Source organism: Mobula hypostoma, chromosome 11 (genome assembly GCF_963921235.1).
Source record: "Mobula hypostoma chromosome 11, sMobHyp1.1, whole genome shotgun sequence".
Classification (NCBI taxonomy): domain Eukaryota; kingdom Metazoa; phylum Chordata; class Chondrichthyes; order Myliobatiformes; family Myliobatidae; genus Mobula; species Mobula hypostoma.
In genome coordinates, this window is record NC_086107.1 from 71,465,418 (window position 1) to 71,492,084 (window position 26,667).

Below are 26,667 nucleotides of genomic sequence, written 5' to 3' on the forward strand. Positions count from 1 at the left end.
CTTGTCATCTTCAGAAGTTTTCAGATGACTCTGCCATAGTTGGATGCATCAGCAAGGGAGATGAGGCTGAGTACAGGGTTACGGTAGGAAACTTTGTCACATGGTGTGAGCAGAATTATCTGCAGCTTAATGTGAAAAAGACTAAGGAGCTGGTGGTAGACCTGGGGAGAGCTAAGGTACTGGTGACCCCTGTTTCCATCCAAGGGGTCAGTGTGGACATGGTGGAGGATTACAAATACCTGGGGTTACGAATTGACAATAAACTGGACTGGTCTAAGAACACTGAGGCTGTCTACAAGAAAGGTCAGAGCCGTCTCTATTTCCTGAGGAGACTGAGGTCCTTTAACATCTGTCGGACGATGCTGAGGATGTTCTATGAGTCTATGGTGGCCAGTGCTATCATGTTTGCTGTTGTGTGCTGGGGCAGCAGGCTGAGGGTGGCAGACACCAACAGAATCAACAAACTCATTCGTAAGGCCAGTGATGTTGTAGGGATGGAACTAGACTCTCTGACGGTGGTGTCTGAAAAGAGGATGCTGTCTAAGTTGCATGCCATCTTGGTCAATGTCTCCCATCCACTACATAATGTACTGGGTGGGCACAGGAGTACATTCAGCCAGAGACTCATTCCACCGAGATGCAACACTGAGCGTCATAGGAAGTCATTCCTGCCTGTGGCCATCAAACTTTACAACTCCTCCCTTGGAGGGTCAGACACCCTGAGCTGATAGGCTGGTCCTGGACTTATTTCATAATTTACTGGCATGATTTGCATATTACTATTTAACTATTTATGGTTCTATTACTATTTATTATTTATGGTGCAACTGTAATGAAAAGCAATTTCCCCCGGGATCAATAAAGTATGACTATGACTATGACAAAACATTCTCCAGTTTCTGGAAATCCAGAGTGACACAAACAAAATGCTGAATTCCTCCTTCTCAGCAGTATCTGTGTTCAAGATGAGATACGCCATTCCAGGACATCTGGGGTATCCTCCTTCAAAGAACGGGGTTTCACTTCCTTCACCATTGATGCTGCCCTCATCCGCATCCGCTCGATTTCCCGGACATCTGCCCTCACCTCATCTTCCCACCACCATAACAGGGATAGAGTTCCCCTTGTCCTTACCTACAATGCCATGCTGATGTTCTCCACAGAACATCATTCATAACTTCTATAACTTCCAAAACTTCCATCATCTTCAACAAGATCTTACCATTAAACACATCTTCCACTCTCTGCCCACTCTCTGCTTTCTGTAGGGGTCACTATCTCTGTGACACCCTTGTCCATCCAAAGTTCAAAAGTACAAAGTAAATTTTTTATCAAAGTACGTATATGTCACTATGTACAACTCTGAGATACATTTCTTTGCAGGCATTCACAGTAGAGCAGAGAAATACAATAGAATCATTGAAAAACTACACACAAAGGCTGACACACAGCCAATGTACAGAAGAAAATTACTGCGCAAATACAATAAATAAATAAATAATATTGAGCCCATGAGTTCTAGACTGAGTCTGTGGGTTGTGGAATCAGTTCAGAGTTGAGGTGAGTGAAGTTATCCATGCTGGTTCAGGAGCCTGGTCATTGAAGGGTAATAACTGTCCCTGAACCTGATGGTGTGCGACTTAAGACTCCTGTACACTGTTCCCAGTGCCAGTGGTGAGAAAAGAGCACAGCCTGGATGGTGGGGGTCCCTGATGATAGATGCTGCTTTCTTGTGGGAGTGCTCCTTGTAGATGTGCTCAATGGTGGGGAGAGCTTTCCTTGTGATGGACTGGGCCAACACTTATGTGCCGGGTGGCACCTAAGTAACTAGCTTGTTTATTTCAGCTTTTTTCTTAAAGATGTGCTGGGTGCGTTCCGGCTACCGCTGCACCCCTGCACCCCTGCATGCTTCACAGATTGGTTGGGGACCACTGATCTACTCTATCTGGTGCTCCTATTGCGGCCTCCTCTACCTTGAGACCCAATGTAGACTGGGGGCTACTTTGTCGAGCACCTTGACTCCATCTGCCTCTACAGGTAGGATTTCCCAGTGGCCATCCATTTTAATTACACTTCCCATTCCCATTCTGACATGCTGGTCTATTGCCACAATGAGGCCACACTCAAGTTGGAGGAGCAACACCTCACACTTCATCTGGGTAGCCTCCAACCTGATGGCATGTACAGTAATTTCTGTAATTCCCCCCACTGCTTTTTCCATTCCCCATTCCAGCTGCCCTCTTACCTCTTCCATTCACCTGCCTTTCATCTCTCTCTGATGCTCGTTTTCCTTCCTTTTCTTCCATGGTCTACTCCTCTTTCCTATCCAATTCATTCTTCTTCAACTCTTCACTCTCAGCTCCTCACCTCATTCCCCTCCCCCACCTGACTTCACCTATCACCTGCCAGCTTGTACTTCTTCCCTTCCCCATCTTCTTCTAATGAAGGCTTCGTTCCCCTTCTTTTCCATTCCTGGTGAAGGGTCTCGGCCAAAAATTTCACCTCTTTACACCTGTCCGTAGATGCTGCATGACCTGCCGATTCCTTCAGCATTTTGTGTCCTTACTCCGATTCTCAGTTTCCTGACTGCTGAAGGTCAGCGCACCAAAAGTCTTCTTCACTCCCCCGCCTACCTGTGTCACCACTGTTGTGGGCACTGGCAGGAGTTCACCTATGGAATCTCAACAAATCCCTGCATTTATGAATGATTTTGAAAGTCACATTTTCAAGTTTGCTGATGGCACAGAAGCCTATGGCATTCTTAGCATTGTAGATGGAAGCACTAAATTCCATCAGATTCATGATCAATGAAAAGAACAAGTCAATGGAAAACAACACAAAGGCACCAACATGACAGCTGGGCTTTACCAAAACTAAAATTGTGCAAATTTAGATAATTAAGGACAGATTTTATTGTAAATTTCAAGACAATAATGGGAATTTACAGTGTAAACAGAGAGAAGCTCATTCTGCAGCTGCTTGACGAATCAACGATGAGGCAAAAAACACAAGTAGGAGAGGTAATGCACTGAGAGAGTAGTGGACATTTTGGAAACTTCAGGAAATTATGTTGATGCTGGGAAAATTCTTTATTTTAAACCCATTTGATTCAGTTTTATTAAGGGGATATGGGGAAAAGGATAGTCAGAAGCTTTTTCCCAGGGCTGAAATGGCTAGCATGAGAGGGCATAGTTTTAAGGTGCTTGGAAGGGTACAGAGGAGATGTCAGGGAGAAGTTTTTTAATGCAGAGAGTGGTGAGTGCGGGGAATGGGCTGCCGGCGGCTGTGGTGGAGGCGGAAACGATAGGGTCTTTTAAGAGACTCCTGGATAGGTACATGGAGCATAGAAAATATAGAGGGCTATGGGCAAGCCTAGGTAGTTCTAAGGTAAGGACATGTTCGGCACAGCTTTGTGGGCCAAAGGACCTGTATTGTGCTGTTGGTTTTCTGTGTTTCTATGTTTCTAAAAGGCAGGACATCAGTTTAGACCACAGATTAGCCTTGATACTACAAGTTCAAGGGGTTAAGTAGTCTTACCCATTTCAATAACTACGTTCAAAAAGAAATGTTACATTTTCTCTTCTGTCAAAGACCCACATGCAGAGGATACATAGATTGGATTTCACCCTCTTCTGAACCAATCAGTAGAAAATGGCGAACTGACCCAATATGTTGTTAAAAGCTGCAACAAAATGATTTGCACAGGAAGAGATGTGGTTCCCATTTAGAAATTCCACTGACGTGCCTTTATTACAACGATAACCAGGAAGTGCTTCAGACCTTAAAAGTACTCTCTTCGCATTATTGTGATCTTTTAATAAAGGTCAAAGTTTGCATCTAAAATTTCCAATTTCTGCTGCAAGCAAGGTTGTAGGACTGATGCTGGGATAATTCTGCCACACGCTAGTGAACTGGGACAGGAACATCCAGACTAATTTCCCAACGGATACAATCCCACCCAGAAATGCTTGCAGACATGATCTAATCTAGAAAGTTGGTTTATTATTGTCACGTGAACCAAGGTACAGTGAAAAACATTGCTTCAGCATGGCATCCATATAGATCATTTCAAAACTTAATTCATTTGAGGTAGTACAAGGGGAAAGCACTAACACAACATAGAATAAAACGTTATGGTTACTGTGCAAGTACAAGGCAGGGAGGTAACAAGATGCAAGAGCATTGACAAGGTACATTGGCAGGTCAAGCATTCATCTTTGATCATCTGTGACATGCTTTTGGAATTATAATTAAATTTTATCTTAGATGACAGGGTCAATGATGAAATTATGCATCTGCTTTCTTGTTTAATTTAACAAGCAAGAGGAATGCTTTCCTGCACTGTAACTGCAACTGCCTGCACATCTCACTAGTTGTATATAGTCTTAAATTTGAAAAGTTTTGCTTCAGAGGAGTCCCTGTGCCAACACATGGAAGTAGCGACACACCCTGACCAATTCAAAATTCAAAAGAAATGAGCAGGAGTTGCACTATTGATTACGGAGAACATGACTGTACTTAGAAAGGAATCCCTAGAGGCATCATCCATTGAGGCCAGATGGGTTGGAAGAAATGAGATCACTTTGTTGAAGCTATACTCCAGACCTCTAAGAATTGTCGGCAAGAGTTAGAGAATATGTAAAGAAGTCACAGAAAAGTATAACAGCAGTGGAGGATTTTAACTTTCCTGATGCCTACTGGGATTGCCGTGTTGCAAAGGGCTTAAATGGGGTGGAACTTGTTAAGTGTATCTAAGGACATTTTCCATGACAGCATGTGGATAGTCCTACTTGAGATGGAACAGTACTCAAGCTGATCTTAGGAAACAAAACTGGGCAGGTGGTGAATATCTAGGATAGATTCACCATTAGTCTGTAAGTTTGAAGGTAGTTAAGGAAAGCGATAAGGTTGGCCCTCTGTTTAATCTCTTGAATCGGGGATAGGCTGATTTTAGTAATGCAAGAGAGGACCTGGGAGCAGATGCTTATGGGGAAAATGATAGCTGACATGTGTTAGTAAAAGATTGCTATTTAGGAAAAGAGAATTAGTAAAAGTTCATGACTAAGATAATCTGATAAGGGCGAAAAACAAGACAGCAAGATTAAAGAACCTTGGATAACATGTGATACTGATGGTTTGATCAGAAATAAAATGAAGCCCACTGCCAGGTTTAGGAACTCAGATCAAAGCAGTCTCTTAAAGCAGGGGTCCCCAACTTTTTTTGTACCGCGGACTAGTTTAATATTGACAATATTCTTGCGGACCGGCCAACGGGGTGGGGGCTGTTCAAGTTCAACAGTGCATGACAGGGAATGAGGAAAGGTGCAGCTGACTCGTATCGTTTCATATCGCCAAATCATATCGTTTCCTCGCGGCCCGGTAGCACATGCTTTGCAGCCCGGTGGTTGGGGACCACTGCCTTAAAGAAGATGGCGTGTGTAAGAGTGAACAACAGACAAATTAGGAGGGCAAAAAGGAGCTATGAAATATCCTTGGCAAGTACGATTAAGGAGAATCCCAGTCATTCTGTAAGTGTGTGAGATGCAAGAGTGTAGCCAGATAAAGGGATGGGTCCCCTTAAAGACTAAGGAGGTAATCCATGTGTGGAGCCAGGGTCCTAAGTAAATATTTCCCATCTGTATCCACCAAGAAGGGCATGAAGGAAAGCGAGTTCAGGGATGGATCTGGATCATCTGGAGCAGGTCAGTAATCAAGAAGTGGAGGTGGCAGAGATGACAGGACCCATCCAGAGCTGGAGGAGGTCCATGCCTGGTCACTTTTGAGAAATAAGGATGGAGCAAGTGATGATCAACAGTGGTCAGCCTCGTCAGCATACAGTGAGGAGGTAGAGGGGCTTGTCAAATGGTGTGTAAACAACAACCTTCATGGACAAGCCAGAAGAGATGATTGTGACCTTCAGGAAGGCACAGATCGACCACTCTCCATTGCACATCGATGTCTCTGCTGTGGGAAGAGTGAGCAGCACTAAGTTCCTTGGTGTGCTCATAACGGGCAGTCAAACCTGGACCCACAACACCTCCTCATTAGTCTAGAAGGCACAGCAGCATCTACACATTGAGGCTTCCCACTCCAATTCTAACGACTTCCTACAGGAGCACCATCCAGAGTATCCTGTCTGGCTGCATCATTGTGTGGTATGGAAGCTGCATGGCATCGAATTGTAAGACCCTGCAGAAGACAGTAAAAACCACCGACAGGATCAGCAGGATCTCCCTCTCCTTTATTTGTAACAGTTACCAGGAGTGCTGTATACGAAGGGCCCAAAGCGTTGTTGAGGATCCTGACCACCCACTCAACAATCCCTTTGAGCCACTAACAACAAGTGGGATTGTCAAACCAGGTAACAGCATCTTCCCCCAGGCTGTGAGGCTAATGAGCACCCTGCCACACCAAGGCCTCATCACTAGGATAGCGAGATATTCACTGTTTACCTGTGCTGCATTTTGAATTATATTTTGTTCATTTATTTGTGGTAATAGTTTGTTTTATGTGCTGTGTGTGTGATATATGTTCTGTGGGTGCACTGTGGTCTGGAGGAATGTTGTTTCATTTGGTTATATATATGTACAGTCAAATGACAATGAACTCGAACTTGGCCACGATGGAGATTCTTGCAGTTATGATTCTCAGTCATTACGAGGAGGTGGATGTGCTTTTTCAACGGGTCAGTTTGTGGGCTATTTGTATACAAATGTCAACTGTAGCATCGGGTTCTGCCCTCTGGAGCAAAGCTCAAGTCCACTAGATGCTGGCCTCAGAAGGCACAGTGGACCACGCACTAGAAAACATCTTCAGCCACATTCTGGATGCAACAGATGCCACTATGTCAGATATGCTAATTTATCTGTGTCAACCTGGGCTTTCTCTCAGAATGGTCTAGTGAACCTCCTTCAGCGTTTCCCCAATGTTGACCTGGGTTAGTTTTTGTGCAGTTAGTGAAAAGATTGATGACCAGCCTTCTCCTGGCATTGGAGAAAACATGCCTGACTGGTTGTGGAAAATCTTTCAGCAGATTTAAGTCAATCTGTGTAAAGCAGAAAGTAAGCTATTACCATCAGTCTAAAGCCTGAGTTACCACCTACAGGAGATCAAATTGCCAGAGCTTCTGGTGTTTTACAAACCAAGGACCTTGTCTTCGTCATTCACACATTCCCACTTCTCCACTTCTACCTAATCATTTAAAATTTCCCAGCAGAGATGCTGGGATTCGGACAATGGTCCAGAACTCCAATTGACCATCTAGTCACATAACCAGTACATTATTGTCCAGGGTCCACTATTCACCTTTCGAATCCGCAAGAGGGATTGCCTGCTTGGATATATCTGTGCAAGGTGAACTTACCCTGATCATGATGGAATTGCTGCTTTTGGTGTAGGCATTTGTCCCATTGTCTCCTGTGTAGTGAGCTCCCAGATCGTCCTCAAAATACCTCTTTGTTAACTAGAAAGCAAAATGGCGTCAAGATAGAGTGAATAATCGCAGCCTGAGATTCACATCAACAGAATTAATTTTTAAAAAGATGCAAATATGCCAGGCAGCAAATAGTATTCTAATAAACCTTGAACCTTAGGGATTGTTAGGATTAATTTTGAATAGAGTCATAGTCATAGGAAGATACAGTGAAAAGCAGGCCCACACTGACCATCAACCACTCACAGTCCCACTCAATATCCCGTTTCATTTTCTCCCTGTATTCTCATAATTCTCTCCCCCCAGGTTCTGCCACTCACCTCCTCACTAGTGTCAGTTTACAGCAGCTAAATAACCTACCAACCTCATTAAACAATGGTACTGCAACTGTTGCTTAACATCTATGAAACAGATAGCATCTTAATATTGTGGATTGTTATGTACCCCTAGGGTTCATATTTTCTGTGGACTGTCACTTTAAAATGCCAGGAGAATGAGACTGACTTTTGGACCCTGTTTGAGCTGCTCCAGAGAGAGAGAGGTTGAGTTATTTGATGGACAATCAATGTTATGGTTTCTCTGCAGCTTGTTTTGAAGTTACAAGGACACACAGACACACACAGTTAGAGTCAAGATGGATTCAGTCAGTGGAAGACGCCAGTGAGTCAGTAGCTGGTTTAAACTTTCAGTAGCCCAAAAGGGGTGAATTGAGATCGATCCTGAGTATTGATAAATGACTCTCACAAGTTTTCTGTAACTAGAACAAGTTTGCAGGAAGAGAAAATAGGAGAGATAGGTTTGAAACAGAAGAAACCTAGTGACAAAGAGATCACTGTTCGGACTCTCTCTCTAAGTAGCCCGTGAGGGTGAGTTTGTTACCATTCGAATACGGAAGTGTGATTGTCAGTTAGTTAATTCACGGGAGTGGGTTCTCTGGTGAGGGGAAAACCTTGGTGATTACCACGTGTGTATTTACCCTTTGTCTGGGTGTGGCAGTTCACTGAAGAAAGGCACCCCTGTGGCAAATCACTGTTGGAGTCATTTCATACGTTGTAGAACTGGATAAGTGGCTATAACGTTGTGTGTTTGGGGTAACCTTGTGGAATCTACCGGTGTGTCGACCCTTGTCTGGGTGGTGGTTCCCTTGAAGAGCGTCCCCTTTGTGATAAACTACTGTTGGTGATAATCCATACATGGATTCTGTTTGAGAATCCTGTGGCCACCACTTTGGGATAACCCATAGCTGAATTCGGGTGTGGTACCACTTGTGTTGAAAAGATATTCACTGAAGATCACAGTCGGTGATATTTCGTGTGTGGAGTGCAACAACTTCGGAGATAAAACCTACTACTATTGTTAGCTTGTGTTGCTGTCGTGGAATCTGTGGAATGTTGACGTAATTGCCTTCTCATAACATTCGCCTTTGGATTACAAACATCTCACATTAATTAACCTGTGCATCTGAACTGAGCTTTTCCTACCTACCATTGTAAGACTGTATTCCTTACTGCCTAAACTTGAAGAAGTTTGGGTTTTATATTTCCACACTTATATATGCATAAACTCTGCTAACCTGTTTGATTTATCTAGTTTTATATTATTTTATTATGTAGTTACTAATAAAGTAGAGTTAGTTAACAGCAAAACCAGACTCCAGGTGTGTTCCATTTCTGCTGGTTCTTTTAACCTGTTACGGAGTATGTGACAGGATAAATAAAACCCATTTCATATTGATAGACACAAATGTGTTTGGAACAGAAAATTCAAAGCGTAGTCACAGGGATATTATGGAATCGCAGATTCAAAGAGTTATGCAAGCACAGAAAGGGGCCCTTTGGCTAACGTTGTCCATGCTGATCAAAAAGAGCCTCAGAGAGACAGACCCTTCAGGCCATCGTCAATTCTGATCTTCAACCTCCCACTTACATTCATACCAATGTTATTCTCCATGCATTCTGCTCAATAGCATGTTGGGATCTTAGTGTCGGCTAGCTAATCTGAGGGGCACTTACGTGATTTCTGAAGAGAAAGGCAACTATTCCAGCAGTGAGCTCGACCATACACATCAGCAGAATCAGTAAGAAGCACTGAAACAGGAAAAGACAAGGGCATGAGGCACCTTCAACAAGGCAACAAGGAAACAACAAAAACAAGAAACTCTAAATAAAGATCTTCATGTTAATGCCTTCACCATCTCTTCTGTTATAGAAATGGAGTTGATCCACAGACTCAGCATGGTAACTGTCTCTTTGTCTGCACAGTTATCATTGTTGCATTTTCACTGGTAATTACACAGCATTCAAATGTAGACTCAACTCCTCAGCGAATGAAGCAGCATTAACTACACTCGGTAACAAGTAACATTTGTGCCGCAACAGGTTCGGTCGATAACTTCTGCACGAGAGAGTCTATCTATCTATCCTTACCAACTGATAGCATTACCATCACCTCGTTCTCACCATCAATATAGACTGATCAGTTCAGCCTGACCAGACACATAAACAGCACCACTCCAGGAGCAGGTCAGAGATTGGGAATCCTGAGCTGAGAGATTCATGTTTTGACACCCTACAGAGCTTAGGTAAAGTATATGATGGATATTTGCCATAGCATATCAAGATATTTCATACCACCGAGGACAAAACAGTCCAATTATTTGGAACCCGTCAGCCATGTTAAACAATCATTCTTTCCACTGCTGCCACTCAGTGTCAGAATTGTGTACCACTTACATAATGCATTGCAGCAGCTTTCTCAGTCTGACAGCTTCTCCCAAAACCCTGACCTTAACCACCAAGAAATTAGTGCACATGGGAACACCACCATCTATAGGTTCCCCTCCAAGCTCTGGATCTGAATCCTGGAACTACACCCCCAGCATCACCATATGAGCATTTCACAATAAGGACTGCGGTGGTTGAAAATGGCAGTTACCCCCCTCCTGCTGAAAGAAATTCAGGATGGGTAGTAGGTTCTGGTCTTGCCAGTGATGCTTAGAGCCCGGACAAGAATAAATAAAAGTTGGACAGAAACTTACTCAATAAAAGATCTTCATTATAAAGAGGAGAAGTGGTTGAACAACAGCACTGTTGGTGAGGGGTTTGTACAACAGCCATGTTCAGTATGTTAAAAGGAAGCCACAGCCTCCCTCGTTTCAACCTCCTGGATAAGGTATAAGAATATTAGAGATACAGTGGTGTTGCAGCTAAATTCCTGGACTAACAGCTGAGTTCTGGATCTCTGATCTGGAGACATTGGTTCTAATCCCACCTTGGCAACCAGGGAATTTAAATCCAAGGTATTAAATCTCGAAGCTACACCCAGTGTAATAATGAGGAAACCAGCAACATTGTAAAGCCTGTCAAGGAGTGATATCAGTCATTTCAGCCAGCCTGACCTATGTATGACTACAGATCAATCAAAGTAGTATGATCACTCACGTTGAGTATCAATGGACTAAGCAGTTGTCCATTGATGGCTGTTGACGTCAATCCTGGATCCACAGATTGTGGTGCAGTGTGGGCAAGAGTAAGTGGTGGTTGTGGTTAGTGGTCGGGTCTTTTTGATGCTCAGTCTGTACTTTCACAGCTGCCACTTGTTCTCTGTGGCACAGCAGAGGTGGCTTTCATGTAGTACAGCTCTCTCTTGAACAGATTTCCCCCAGATGTATCTATTGAGTGCAATGTCTTCCCAGCTTTTAGATGTAATACCGCATTTTTTGAGGATACTTTTAATGTTATATTTTAAGTGTTTCCTTTGCCCACCAGGGGCCCATTGACTTTCCATCAACTGGGACTAAAGAAGCTGTTTGGGGAAACGTGAATGCTTTATCGTGGTGATTTTGGCCTTCTCCAGTACGCTGGTGTTAGTGCGTCTGTCCTTCCAGCTGATCCTCAAAATATTTCATAAGAATCTTTGGTGATATTGTTCCGGAGCTTGAACTGGAATTGATTGTGCAATGAACTGGAATTGATTAGAGAGCTCAAGATAAAAGAACCCTTAGGGGAAAGTGACCATAATATGATCAAATTCACCCTTCAATTTGAGAAGGAAAAGCTGAAGTCAGATGTATCAGTATTACAGTGAGTAGAGGGAATTACAGAGTCACGAGAGAGGAGTTGGCCAGAATTGATTGGAAAAGAACACTGGCAGAGATTACAGCAGAGCAGCAATGGCTAGGATTTCCAGAAGCAATTTGGAAGCCACAGGATATATACATTTCAAAGAGGAACAAGTATTCTCAAGGCAAGATGACACAACACTGGATAACAAAAGGAGTCAAAGCCAAAGAGAAAGCATATAATAGAGCAAAAATCAGTGGGAAGGGAGAGGATTGGGAAGCTTTAAGAGACCAACAGAAGACAACTAAAAAAGTAATTAAAAATGTAAAGATGGGATATGAAAGTAAGCTAACCAATAATATTAAAGATGATACCAAAGGTTTCTTCAGATACAAAAAGTATAAAAGAGAGCCTAGAGCGGATATTGGACTGCTGGAAAACAATGCTGAAGAGGTAGTAATGGGGGACAAGGAAATGGAGGACAAACAGAATAGTATTTTGCATGAGTCTTCACTGTGGCAGACACTAGTAGTATGGTGGAGTTCCAGATGTCAGAGGTCATGAAGTGTGTGAAGTTGCCATAACTAGAGAGAAGGTTCTAGGAAAATTAAAAGGTTTAAAGATAGATAAATCACCTGGACCAGATGGTGTACACCCCAGGGTTCTAAAAGAGGTGGCTGAAGAGATTGTGGAGGCATTAGTAATGATCTTTCAAGAATCACTAGATTCTGGAATGGTTCCGGAAGACAGGAAAATTGCAAATGTCACTCCACTCATCAAGAAGGGAGAGAGGCAGAAGAAATGAAACAACAGGCAAGTTATTCTGACCTCAGTGGTTGGGAAGATGTTGGAGTCGATTATTAAGGAACAGGTCTCAGGATACCTGGAAGCACATGATAAAATAAGTTGCAGTCAGCATGGTCTCCTCAAGAGAAAATCTTGCCTGACAACTCTATTGGAATTTTTTGAAGAAATAGTAAGCAGGATTGGCAAAGGAGAATTGGTTGATGTTTTGATTTTCAGAAGGCCTTTGACAAGGTGCCACACATGAGGCTGCTTAACAAACTATAATCCCATGGTGTTACAGGAAAGATTCTGGCATGGATAAAGCAGTGGCTGATTGGCAGGAGGCAAAAAGTGGGAATAAAGGGAGCCTTTCCTGGTTGGCTGCTGGTGACTTGTGGTGTTCCAAAGGGGTCTATGTTGGGACAGCTTCTTTTTATGTTATATGTCAATGAATTGGATGATGGAATTAATGGCTTTGTTGCGAAGTTTGCAGATGATATGAAGATAGGTGGAGGGGCTGGTAGTTCTGAGGAAGTAGAGAGCCTACAGAAGGACTTAGACAGATTAAGAGAATGGGCAAAGAAATGGCAGATGGAATATAGTGTAGGGAAGTGTATGGTCATGCACTTTGATAGAAGAAATGAAAGGGTTGACTATTTTATAAATGGAGACAAAATCTAAAAAACTGAGGCACAAAGGAACTTGTGAGTCCTTGTGCAGGATTCCCTAAAGGTTAATTTGCAGGTTGAGTCTGTGGTGAAGAAGGCAAGCGGGATGTTAGTACTCATTTCAAGAGGACTAGAATATAAAAGCGAGGATGTAATGTTGAGACTGTATAAAGCACTGGTGAGGCCTCACTTGGAGTTTTGTGAGCAGTTTTGGGCCCCTCATCTACGGGAGGATGTGCTGAATCTAGGGAGGGTTCAAAGGAGGTTCACACAAATGATTCCAGGATTGAATGGCTTGTCATATGAAGAGCGTCTGATGGCTCTGGGCCTGTATTCGCTAGAATTCAGAAGAATGAGTGGTGAGCTCATTGAAACCTATCAAATGGTGAAAGACCTTGATAGAGTGGATGTGGAGAGGATGTTTCCTATGGTGGGATAGTCTAAGACCAGAGGACACAGCGTCAGAATAGAGGGGTGTCCTTTTAGAATGGAGATGAGGAAGAATTTCTTTAACCAGAGAGTGGTGAATCTGTGGAATTCATTGCAACAGGCAGCTGTGAAGACAAAATCTCTGTGTATACTTAAGGCAGAGGTTGATAGATTCTCGATTGGTCAAGGCATGAAGCGATGCAGGGAGAAGGCAGGAGATTGGGGCTGAGAGGAAAATTGGATCTGCTATGATGAAATGACAGAGCAGACTCGATGGGCCAAATGGCCTTATTCTGCTCCTATATCTTGTGGTTTTATGGTCTTATGGCTTTCAGATTCCTTACAGTAGGTAATCAATGATTCAGCTCCATACAATAATGTAGGATGAATGACTGCTTTATCGACCAAAGGTTTTGTTTGGACCTTTAAGTCGCAGCTTTCAGACTCTTTTCCTTAATCTTGCATAGGCTTCCCTGGCACAGCTCAGGCAGTGATTGATTTCTGAGTTGATGTCTGCTTTTGAAAGTGGTCTACATTTTCAAGGGCGATATTGTCAACTTTTATGGAGGGCTGGATAAATGGGTGATTGGGCTTTGGTGATAAAGTATCTATGACTTTTTTTTAATACTCAAGACAAGATTCAGGGCACTTGCAAAAGTGTTCAGGATACATTGGAGTTCTCCTTCAGGATGTGCTCGATATCAATGGACTCCGTATAAGCTGGCTCTACATCTGCTGATCACAGGTAACGTGGGATGGATAATAGACCTGGCATTCCAGTAAGGTCCTTACCTACTTAATTTCCAAACGTTTCCTTGGTTGCCACAGAATGCAAAGGCTATGAGACAGTTGTTCCACCAGGTGCTCCGTTCTACTGGCCAAGTGCATCACAGTGCTCCCAGCTTCATCCCAGTTTTATACCGTACCGCTACTTCTATCAGCAGGAGGCCAGGATGCTCCTATTCCCCATATATCTCATGGAGAAGCCAAGTCTGAGATTGATATTCAACAGCACCTGTAGGCAGCGAGCCCATGGTGAGCTGAATTTCACTAAGCCTTGAAAGCGACAGATTTGGAAACTGGAACAGAATGGAAAAGGTGCACTTACAGCCATGAGGAGGCATCTGCTCTCCCGGAATGCGGCAACGCTCCCGAGTATTCCAAGAACAAGCAGCACGATAGACAGGGCTATGGCATAGACTGTTCCAATAAAAATCGCATTGCTGATTGAGATAATGTTTCCTGGTCCTGCAGGGTAATACAATAACAAGCATGCCATTGCAAGCAGGGCGCATCCACTCATCTGCAACACAATAAAACAAGGATTATCAGTCCGACCCTGTAAAGCAAGCATCACACCCCCATCACACAACACCAGCATCACCCACGTTTTCCAGTTTCATCAGAACATTGATCACCGGATGTATTAATTGTGTATGAAATGGGTAGTTAAAAATGAGAGAGCAGGTGATAAGACCGAGAGGTTATTCACTGAAAATGTCCATCAAGTTATCTGGGCACAATTTACCTTTAATAAATCTGCACTGGCTTTCTCAAACCACATTAGTTCATCAGCCCCTAATCGCTACCCCCTCCTCTTACAACCATTTCCCTGATCACTTCTCTAAAGAACTTTTATGATTTTCTTTTTACTTTACCGGTTAGACTTTTCCCAAGCTCCACTTTAAAAAGACTCCTAATGTTCAATTACAATTTTATCTGCCATGTTTTGATTCCAATTTTCCAGAATGAGATTTGTTCTTATCCCATTGAAACTGGCCTGTCTCCAAATTACCATTTTGGCCTTGATCTTCTTCTGGTAAGATGGCGGTGTGTATACATGCAGTGGCCTCTCAGGGACCAACCGAAGGTGCTTTTTCCCTTGTTAAGTGTCTTTTTATACATAGTAAGACTACTCTTTTCCCCAATAACTATGTACAACAGGTCCATTGCTTCAGTGAGCTGCTCATTGTTTGGAGTAGCCAGCCGACAGTTCAGAGAAGGCATGTCGGCCCATCAGGCCGGGGATGTTGAATCAGGCTGTCGGGCTGAGGATGTTGAATTAAGCCGTCGGGCTGGGGATGTCAAATTGGGCTGTCGGGCTGGGGATATTGAATTGAGCCGTCAGGCCGGTGATGTCTAGTCGGGCCATCAGGCCAGAGGATTTGAGCCCGGCCATTGGGCCGGGGGTTTCAAGCCAACGGCCACAGGAGAAGCCGGATTGGGTTTGGAAGAGCTGACGTGGTCTCACTGCCATGAAAGGTTAAAGCCCTGCTCGTGCCCTTCCCTCCTTCCTCACACTGATCTGTGGTACCCTCCTAACTCCACACTCACAACATATGGCATGAGGAATAATTTGGAGGTAACGACACTGGAGGTCCTGCTTCTAACCCTTTCTCCTAACATCACAATTGATAACCAGTTCATTACCATCAGTGTTACCAAGATACTATGAAAAGCTTATGTTTGTGTTCATCCAGACAGACTGTTCTATACTGAAGTACATCAAAGTAGCACACAGATGAATGCAGAATAGTGTTACAGTTACAGAGAAAGTGCAGTACAGGTAAGACCAATGAGATGCGAGAGCAATGATGATTTAAAGTACAAGACTTCATCGTTAGCATATAAATAGCATTAGTTTAGCACTAACGTCTGCCAGCAGAAGCTCAGTCCTGTTTCCACCTGTGACATTGATTCCACTATGAACCACAACCACTATTATTATGCTTTAAATTATTTTACTTCAGATAATTCCACTAGGCCCACAGCATGTAAGAAAAAGGGGTAGGCTATTCAACCACATATGTCTGTTCCCCCGTGCAATAAGATCATAGCAGACCTCTTACAATGGTACCACTCCCCTGCACTAACGCTACATGACTTGCGTCCTTTAATATCCAAAAATCCATTGATCCCCATATTGAATATTGTCTGCAGCTGAGCCTCTGAAGCCCTCTTGCGTAGAAAATTCCATAGATTCACCACCCTCTGGGTGAAGAAATTTCTTCTCATCTCAGCCCTCCTTTCAAGTGAATTTATTAATTTTTAATTTTTCATGAATAATGCTTCAAATTTGGACTTTCATTCTGCTCCAAATTGATGTAGTTATCATTGATATTTAGAAACTTTGAGAATAGGCTTTGACAGTTGGCCCCCACCACACAAGATGGGCACAGCAACAACCGTCTCTTGTGAGCCGCGTGTCTGTGTTTGCTTGTATGTGCCTGTCAGAATAAAAGGAAAGGACATCAGGTTTAGGGATCCCTACTCTTGAAGAGATATTGATGCCCTGGTTAAGAAAAAAGGGTGTGTAGCAGGTAGAGTCAGATAAGAACAAATGAGTTAATTCAGGAACATAAGAAATGCAAGAGGACACTTAAGAAAGAAATCAGAGAGCTAAAAGAAGGCATGAGGTTACCCTAGCAGACAAGGTAAAGGAGAATCCGAAGGGTTTCTACAGAAAAAGACGATCCTCTGGAAGATCAGAAAAGTAATCTAGCTGTGCAGCCAAAAGAGGTGAGGGAGATCTTAAATGGATTTTTTGTATCTGTATTTACTCAAGAGATGGACACAGAGTCTATAGAAGTGAGGCAAAGTAACACCGAGGTCATGGACCCAGTACAGAACACAGAGGATGAGGTGTCTGCTGCCTTTTGACAAATCAGGGTGGACAGTTCCCCAGGGCCTGATAAAGTGTTCCCACAGACCCTGTGGGTGGCAAGTGCAAAAATTGCCAGGGCCCTAGTAGAGATATTGAAATCATCCTTTGTGACAGGTGAAGTACTAGAGGATTGGAGGATAGCCAATGTTGTTCAGCTGTTTAAGAAAGGCTCTAAACATAAACCAGAAAATTATAGGCCAGTGAGTCTGACATCAGTTGTGGGAAAGTTATTGGAAGATATTCTAAGAGACCGGATATATGAGTATTTGGATAGACAGAGATTGATTACGGATAATCAACATGGCTTTGTCTTTTGTAGCTCATGTCTAAGAGGATGTTACCAAGAAAGCTGATGAAGGCAAGATGTTGTCTGCATTGATTTCAGCAAGGCATTTGACAAGGTCCCACATGGGAAGTTAATCAAGATGGCTCAGTCGCTCGGCATTCAAGATGATGTGGTAAATTGGATTAGACATTGCCTTCGTGGGAGAAGCCAGACAGTGGCAGTAGATGGTTGCCTCTCTGACTGGAGGCCTGTGACTAGTGAAGTGCAGCAGAGACTGGTGCTGGATCTGCTGTTGCTTCTCATCTATGTCAATGATCTGGATGATAATGTGGTTAAATGAATCAGCAAGTTTGCAGATGACAGCAAGCTTGTGGTGGGCTGGACAGAGAGGAAGTCTATCAAAGCTTGCAGCATGATCTGGACCAGCTGGAGAAATAGACTGAAAAATGGCAGATGGAATTTAATGCAGACAAGTGTGAGGTTTTACACTTCGATAGGACCAACCAGGGTAGGTCTTACACAGTGAATGGTAGGGGACTGAGGAGTGTGGTAGGACAAAGGGGTCTGGGAATACAGGTCTATAATCAATTAAAAAGTGGTGTCACAGGTAGATTGGGTTATTTAGAGATACAGCACAGAACAGCGGACGGGAATATTCTTAATTTTATTTGTTTTCTTGTGATACAGTGTGGAGTATCCCCTTCAAACCATGCTACCCAGCAATCCCAGCTTAATTACAATGACCGATTAACCTACCAACTGGTACGTATTTGGAAGGAAACTGGAGCACCCCGAGGAAACCACACAGTCACGGGGAGAACGAACAATCTCCTTATAGAGAGCAGTAGGAATTGAACCAAAGTCGCGGGTACTGTAAGATGTGTGTTCACCAATACAATACAGTGCCACCTCAATATGGGGACTGCTTTAGTCTTGGATCCATTTCACGGCATGATTCGATGTTTCAATGTACATCTGACAAACAAAGCTTTCTTTTTCTAGTTTAAAATGGGATGAGGGTAGGATTGGTGTAGATAATACTTGATTGTCAGCATGGACTCATCCATGCTGTATCTCCCTATAACTTCACTATGACAATAAATAACATCCCCCATGTCCTGCAAAACAATAAATAACTTCACGCAGACACGAGGAAATCTGCAGATGCTGGAAATTCAAGCAACACACACACAAAATGCTGGTGAACGCAGCAGGCCAGGCAGCATCTATAGGAAGAGGTACAGTCGACATTCCAGGCTGGGACACTTCGTCAGGACGAAAGGCTGATTTATACTTGTGCGTCAAAATGACGCCGTAGGTACGGCGTAGCCACGAACCCTACGCAGTGCCTACATGGATCCCTATGCCATAGCCTGATGCGCACCTCTCCCAAAATGTAACTGCGCGTCACAGCAACGCAGATCGCAACAACTGTGATTGGTCTGCTTGGTAGCATGGCATTTCCTCCCAAGCTGCAATAGCTTCCCATTGGGCGACTGAAGGGCAGGGAAGGAACTCTGGCTGCAATGCTTTCCATAAAGCTTTACTGACCTCCGAAATTACGGAGGACACTTTTCGCTTTTACGAAAAAAGACGCTCGCTTTAAACTTGTTTATCCCGAGAAAAACTACCATGGCCATGAAACCTTGCATGGGCAGGTGTGTACGCATGTGTGACGTGCACGAATTGCAGAGCGACGCAGACACACCAACGCACAAGTATAAATGCTCACAACAGTGTAGCCCACTTGCGTAGGCTACGGCGTAAGCTGGTACGCACAAGTATAAATCAGCCTTAACTGAAAGAAGAGATAGTTGGAGAGTTGAAAGGGAGGGGGAGATCTGAAATGATAGGAGAAGACAGGAAGGGGAGGGGTGGATCTAAGAGCTGGAAAGTTGATTGGCAAAAGGGATACAGGCTGGAGAAGGGATAGGATCATGACTTCACCCTCTTCTGTAACCTCAACTGTCCAGTGCACAGTAAATAACCTCATCTCATCCTGTAACTCAATAAGAACCTCACATTCACCTTGCAATATAGTCAACATAAATTTAAGGCGTTCACAGCTAAAATAAAAAGCCGATCTTTAAATTAAGTACTTTCAGGATTATTTTCTGTGCCTTGTACCAAACAATACAGGAAAAAGAGAATAAATGGCTGCATTTTTGCTGGATTTACACAGGAGGGTGGCATTGTTAGTGCACTGGGTCCAGCCCTTGGAAAGGTGGGAGCTGTAAGGCAGGATGGGTCACAGCCAAGCATGACTGGAGCCTTATCTTTAAAATGGCTTGGGTGCCGTTGTTGGGATAGATTTAAACTAGAGTGGAGAATGCTAAATCAAGCAGGGAAACCGAGGAAGAGGAAACAGGAATAGAAATGAAAGACGGGAAGTACAAGCTGAAGGTGGAGAGACCAAGAGGAAGAAATAAATAGGCCCAAACTGCAAACAATGGTATGGTGACTGAGAATATTCAAAAGACAAGCCTGAGGCGCAATGTCTCAATGCATGTTGCATTCAGAGTAAAACTGAGGAAATAACCGTGCAATTAGTTGTAAATGCAGACAATACTCTTTTGATTATGGAGAAATGGCTGGAGGGCAATCAAAAATGGGAACTGAACATCCAACAGGAAAGGTGATAAGGGAAAGAATGTGGTGTGGTATTGTTAGTAAAAGAGGAAATCAATACAATGGTGAGGAAGGTCAGTTTGCACCGAGCATCTGTATGGGTGAAGATAAGAAAGGGGTAGAAACATTGGTGGGGGTGGTATATAGATCCCCAAACAGTGATGATTATATAGAATACAGTAATTTACAGGATACTATGCATACATAGAAACATAGAAAATAGGTGCAGGAGTAGATCATTCGGCCCTTCGAGCCTGCACCGCCATTCAGTATGATCATGGCTGATCATCCAACTCAGAACCCTGTACCTGCCTTCCCTCCATACCCCCTGATCCCTTTAGTCACAAGGGCTATATCTAACTCCCTCTTAAATATAGCCAATGAACTGGCCTCAACTGTTTCCTGTGGCAGAGAATTCCACAGGATCACCACTCTCTGTGTGAAGAAGTTTTTTCTAATCTTGGTCCTAAAAGGCTTCCCCTTTATCCTCAAACTGTGACCCCTCGTTCTGGACTTCCCCAACATCGGGAACAATTTTCCCGCATCTAGCCTGTCCAATCCCTTTAGGATTTTATTCGTCTCAATCAGATCCCCCCTCAATCTTCTAAATTCCAACGAGTATAAGCCTAGTTCATCCAGTCTTTCATCATATGAAAGTCCTGCCATCCCAGGAATCAATCTGGTGAACCTTCTTTGTACTCCCTCTATGGCAAGAATGTCTTTCCTCAGATTAGGCGACCAAAACTGCACACAATACTCCAGGTGTGGTCTCACCAAGGCCTTGTACAACTGCAGTAGTACCTCACTGCTCCTGTACTCGAATCCTCTTGCTATAAATGCCAGCATACCATTCGCCTTTTTCACCGCCTGCTGTACCTGCATGCCCACTTTCAATGACTGGTGTACAATGACACCCAGGTCTCGTTGCACCTCCCCTTTTCCTAATCGGCCACCATTCAGATAATAATCTGTTTTCCTGTTTTTGCCACCAAAGTGGATAACTTCACATTTATCCACATTAAATTACAGTAAGAGTACAACCATAATTAGTACAAGTTGATATGACTACAAGTTCATTTCTAAACCATGATAATGCATGAGAGGTATTCCTGAAGTACATCGGAGCTGAGTCATGAAGAGGACCATCTAGAGAACGAGTTTCGAGCATCCTAGATAGCTATTGTGTAATGAGGATTGAAAAATAATCCTGAATCCAAATAATAGAACCTAGGAATGTATGATGCATCATGACTGGGAGAAGTTACTTAAGAGTTTGACAGTGGACAGAGAATGGCAAGTAATTAAAGCAGGCATGCATGAATTACAACATTTGTGCTTCCTCAGAAATAAATCTGGAAAGGTAACTCAACAAAGCATTGAGCCACTTCAGGTGACAGATCTCTTGGGGGGAAAGCGCTTTGGAGACAGTGACCCTGACCTTTACCACAGCCTTGGAGAGGGATAGGAGTAGACAATATGGAAACATTTTCAATGAGGGAGGGAAAATTATGAAGCTATTAAGCAGGAATTTGGCAGCATAAATAAGGAGTAGATACACACAGTCAAATGCACAATGGAAATATGCAGGTTGTTTAGGGAGCACTTACATAGAGGTCTGGACAGGTTTGTCCCATTGAGACAGGAAATGGATGGTAGGGTGAAATAACCATGGTTGACATGAGATATAGAACATGTAATCAAGCGGAAGCAAATGATGTACTTAAGTTTTAGGAACAAGGATCAGATAGGGTTCCAAAGAGTTACAAGGTAGCTGGGAAGGAGCTTAAGAAGGCATTGGCAAGTAGAATTAAGGAAAACCCCAAGGTGTTCTACCCGTACATGAAGAGCAGGAGGACAAATACTGTGAAAATAGGACCAATCAGAGATAAAAGAGGAACCAGGATGTAGGGGAGGCCCTTAATGAATACTTTGCTTCAGTATTCACCAGTGAGAGCGACCTTGGTAAACGTGAGGAGAATGTAGAATGGTCTAATGTGCTGAATCATGTTACCATTAAGAAACAGGATGTGTTGGAACTTTTGAAGAACATTAGAGTAGATAATTCCCCGAACAGGGCTGGATTGGATATACCCCAGGTTACTACAGGAAATGAGGAAAGAGATTGTTGTGCCTTTGGCAATGATCTTTGCCACCAGCCACAGGAACAGTACCAGAAGTTGGAGGGTGGCAAATGTTATTCCTTTGTTCAAGAAGGATAATATGGATAATCCTGGGAATTATGGACCAGTGAGTCTTTAATCAATGGTAGTTAAACTATTGGAGAGGATTCTTAGAGACAGGAATTATGAACATTAGGAGAAGTATAGTTTAATTATGCCTCACGAGCCTGACTGAATGCCAATTGCATCACCTCTGATCTGGGCCGACATTTATGTGCCGGGCGGCACCTAATTAATTAGCATGTTTATTTCAGCTTTTTTCTTAAAGTTGTGCTGTGTGCCTCCCAGCTACAGCTGTACCCCTGCATTCTTCGCGGATCGGTATCGGTCAGCGGCTCAGAGGGTGGGGGCCACTGCACCACCCAAACTCCGACGACTTAGCCTAATACACCATCACCAGTGTGCTTGGTACTGTCTTCCCGATTCCCGTAAATTATACTACACTGTATATACATTATTTCTACTTTATATAGGCTGTGTATTTTTACGTGTTATTTGGTATGATTTGGCAGCTTCATAGCTTAAAGGTTACTGGAGAGAGTATTTTTGCCGAGAGTGCTTGTGTGAGATTTTCTGCCGAGATTGCTTGCCCCGTGTTTTGCCAAGAGAGCTTGCGTGAGATTTTCGCTATGGAGAACAGTGCCGGCAATGATTGTGGAAAAGTATTTCTACTTTATATAGGCAGTGTATTTATCATATCATTCCTGCTTTTACTATAAGTTACTGTTATTTTAGGTTTTATGTGTTATTTGGCATGATTTGATAAGGTTATTTTTGGGTCTGTGAATGCTCACAAATTTTTCCCATATAAATAAATGGTAATTGCTTCTTCGCTTTACGGCATTCCGGCTTAAGAACAGTTTCATAGGAACGCGCTACCTTTGAATGGCAGGGGAAACCTGTAGATGAAGGAGAGAAGTGGATGTGGTGTATTTAGATTTTTGCAAGGCTTTCAATCAAGTGAAATAAAGTAAGTAATGAAAATCAGCAACCAGAGCTTGGTGTTCAATACGATGATTCCATCCAAACTCATCACCAACCTTCAAGACCAGAGCCACTGTACCTAGCTCCATAATTGGATAATCACCTTCCTCATCAGCAAACTTCAATCAGTAAGCATTGGTAGCGGGCTCACTGGTTGTCCAGTTCCATTCCTCAGGAATGAAAAAGGGCATGTGACAGTAGTGTAGGTAGCAGGACACTGGAAAAACTAATAATAATTCCATTAGTTTCCAAATAATTATGGAGGGGGGTTGGACTGGTCCTCGGATTGAGATTCTATATTGGACTAAGGCCAATTCTGAAGGGAACTGGCAGGTTTGGATTGGGAAAGGTCCTTTTCTGGCAAAGTGGTGGTTGGTAAATGGGAGGCTTTCAAAAGTGAAACATTGGGAATATAGAATCTATGGCTCTGATTCCCTCATTTTCACTATAAAAATCCAGTCCCTATGCACTTCTACCCCCATCAAGAAGGCCTTAAAGTTTTTAACTTTGTTCCAGGAAACAAACCCAACCAATAGCCCTCCACTTCCACCCTCCTCTGTCGGGCAGAGCTGGTTCTCACCCTCATCAATTTCTCTTTTGGCTTCTCCCACTTACTCCAATGCCCAGGTGTACCCATGGGCCACAGCTTTGCCTGCCTTTTTGTCGGCTACATGGAACAGTCAATGTTCCAAGCCTACTGTGGAAAGGCACCCTAACTTTTTCTGTAGTACATTGATGACTGCATTGGTGCTGCTTCCTGTACCCATGCTGAGTTCATCAATTTCAGCAACTTTGCCTGCAACTTTCACCCTGTACTCAAATTTACTCGAACAAACTCTGAAAACTCTTTCCCCTTCCTTGATCTCTCTAACTCCATCTCTTGAGAAAGCTATCTACTTTTTACAAACCTACTGACTCTCCCAGTGATTTTTACTATACTTCTTCCCAATATTAAATTAAAGAGGCTAGGCGTGAGGAGGTTAGTTCACAACAGGGGGATGGGAACCAGTGCAGAGAGACAGAGGGGTGTAAAGTGAGGGTAGAAGCAAAAAGTACTAAGGAAAAAAGTAAAAGTGGCAGGCCGACAAATCCAGGGCAAGCATTAAAAAGGACCACTTTTCAACATAATTGTATAAGGGCTAAGGGAGTTGTAAAAGAGCGCCTGAAGGCTTTGTGTGTCAATGCAAGGAGCATTCGTAATAAGGTGGATGAATTGAAAGTGCAGATTGTTATTAATGATTATGATATAGTTGGGATCACAGAGACATGGCTCCAGGGTGACCAAGGATGGGAGCTCAACGTTCAGGGATATTCAATATTCAGGAGGGATAGACATGAAGGAAGGGGAGGTGGGGTGGCGTTGCTGGTTAAAGAAGAGATTAACGCAATAGAAAGGAAGGACATAAGCCGAGAAGATGTGGAATCGATATGGGTAGAGCTGCGTAACACTAAGGGGCAGAAGACGCTGGTCGGAGTTGTGTACAGGCCACCTAACAGTAGTAGTGAGGTCGGAGATGGTATTAAACAGGAAATTAGAAATGTGTGCAATAAAGGAACAGCAGTTACAATGGGTGACTTCAATCTACATGTAGATTGGGTGAACCAAATTGGTAAAGGTGCTGAGGAAGAGGATTTCTTGGAATGTATGCGGGATGGTTTTTTGAACCAACATGTCAAGGAACCAACTAGAGAGCAGGCTATTCTGGACTGGGTTTTGAGCAATGAGGAAGGGTTAATTAGCAATCTTGTCGTGAGAGGCCCCTTGGGTAAGAGTGACCATAATATGGTCGAATTCTTCATTAAGATGGAGAGTGATATAGTTAATTCAGAAACAAAGGTTCTGAACTTAAAGAGGGGTAACTTTGAAGGTATGAGACGTGAATTAGCTAAGATAGACTGGCAAATGACACTTAAAGGATTGACAGTGGATATGCAATGGCAAGCATTTAAAGGTTGCATGGATGAACTACAACAATTGTTCATCCCAGTTTGGCAAAAGAATAAATCAAGGAAGGTAGTGCACCCGTGGCTGACAAGAGAAATTAGGGATAGTATCAATTCCAAAGAAGAAGCATACAAATTAGCCAGAGAAAGTGGCTCACCTGAGGACTGGGAGAAATTCAGAGTTCAGCAGAGGAGGACAAAGGGCTTAATTAGGAAGGGGAAAAAAGATTATGAGAGAAAACTGGCAGGGAACATGAAAATGGACTGTAAAAGCTTTTATAGATATGTAAAAAGGAAAAGACTGGTAAAGACAAATGTAGGTCCCCTGCAGACAGAAACAGGTGAATTGATTATGGGGAGCAAGGACATGGCAGACCAATTGAATAATTACTTTGGTTCTGTCTTCACTAAGGAGAACATAAATAATCTTCCAGAAATAGTAGGGGACAGAGGGTCCAGTGAGATGGAGGAACTGAGCGAAATACATGTTAGTAGGGAAGTGGTGTTAGGTAAATTGAAGGGATTGAAGGCAGATAAATCCCCAGGGCCAGATGGTCTGCATCCTACAGTGCTTAAGGAAGTAGCCCAAGAAATAGTGGATGCATTAGTGATAATTTTTCAAAACTTGTTAGATTCTGGAATAGTTCCTGAGGATTGGAGGGTGGCTAATGTAACTCCACTTTTTAAAAAAGGAGGGAGAGAGAAACCGGGGAATTATAGACCGGTTAGCCTAACGTCGGTGGTGGGGAAACTGCTGGAGTCAGTTATCAAAGATGTGATAACAGCACATTTGGAAAGCGGTGAAATGATCAGACAAAGTCAGCATGGATTTGTGAAAGGAAAATCATGTCTGACGAATCTCATAGAATTTTTTGAGGATGTAACTAGTAGAGTGGATAGGGGAGAACCAGTGGATGTGGTATATTTGGATTTTCAAAAGACTTTTGACAAGGTCCCACACAGGAGATTAGTGTGCAAACTTAAAGCACACGGTATTGGGGGTAAGGTATTGGTGTGGGCGGAGAATTGGTTAGCAGACAGGAAGCAAAGAGTGGGAGTAAACGGGACCTTTTCAGAATGGCAGGCGGTGACTAGTGGGGTACCGCAAGGCTCAGTGCTGGGACCCCAGTTGTTTACAATATATATTAATGACTTGGATGAGGGAATTAAATGCAGCATCTCCAAGTTTGCGGATGACACGAAGCTGGGTGGCAGTGTTAGCTGTGAGGAGGATGCTAAGAGGATGCAGGGTGACTTGGATAGGTTGGGTGAGTGGGCAAATTCATGGCAGATGCAATTTAATGTGGATAAATGTGAAGTTATCCACTTTGGTGGCAAAAATAGGAAAACTGATTATTATCTGAATGGTGGCCGATTAGGAAAAGGGGAGGTGCAACGAGACCTGGGTGTCATTATACACCAGTCATTGAAAGTGGGCATGCAGGTACAGCAGGCGGTGAAAAAGGTGAATGGTATGCTGGCATTTATAGCGAGAGGATTCGAGTACAGGAGCAGGGAGGTACTACTGCAGTTGTACAAGGCCTTGGTGAGACCACACCTGGAGTATTGTGTGCAATTTTGGTCCCCTAATCTGAGGAAAGACAT

The 26,667-nt window shown here is 43.3% G+C and overlaps 1 protein-coding gene across 4 annotated transcripts in view; it reads right to left on the reverse strand.

Moving 5' to 3' along the window:
* The window catches only part of LOC134354319 (tetraspanin-18-like), a 328,944-nt gene that overhangs the window by 12,172 nt on the left and 290,105 nt on the right, over nucleotides 1–26,667 (reverse strand). For all 4 annotated transcript variants that reach the window (XM_063063253.1, XM_063063252.1, XM_063063250.1 and 1 more), the window contains 3 exons: nucleotides 14,485–14,679; nucleotides 9,445–9,519; nucleotides 7,364–7,462 (listed from right to left, as the gene is read on the reverse strand). In XM_063063253.1, the coding sequence (XP_062919323.1) occupies nucleotides 7,364–7,462; nucleotides 9,445–9,519; nucleotides 14,485–14,679 (369 nt within the window). The remainder of the gene's footprint in view (nucleotides 1–7,363; nucleotides 7,463–9,444; nucleotides 9,520–14,484; nucleotides 14,680–26,667) is intronic.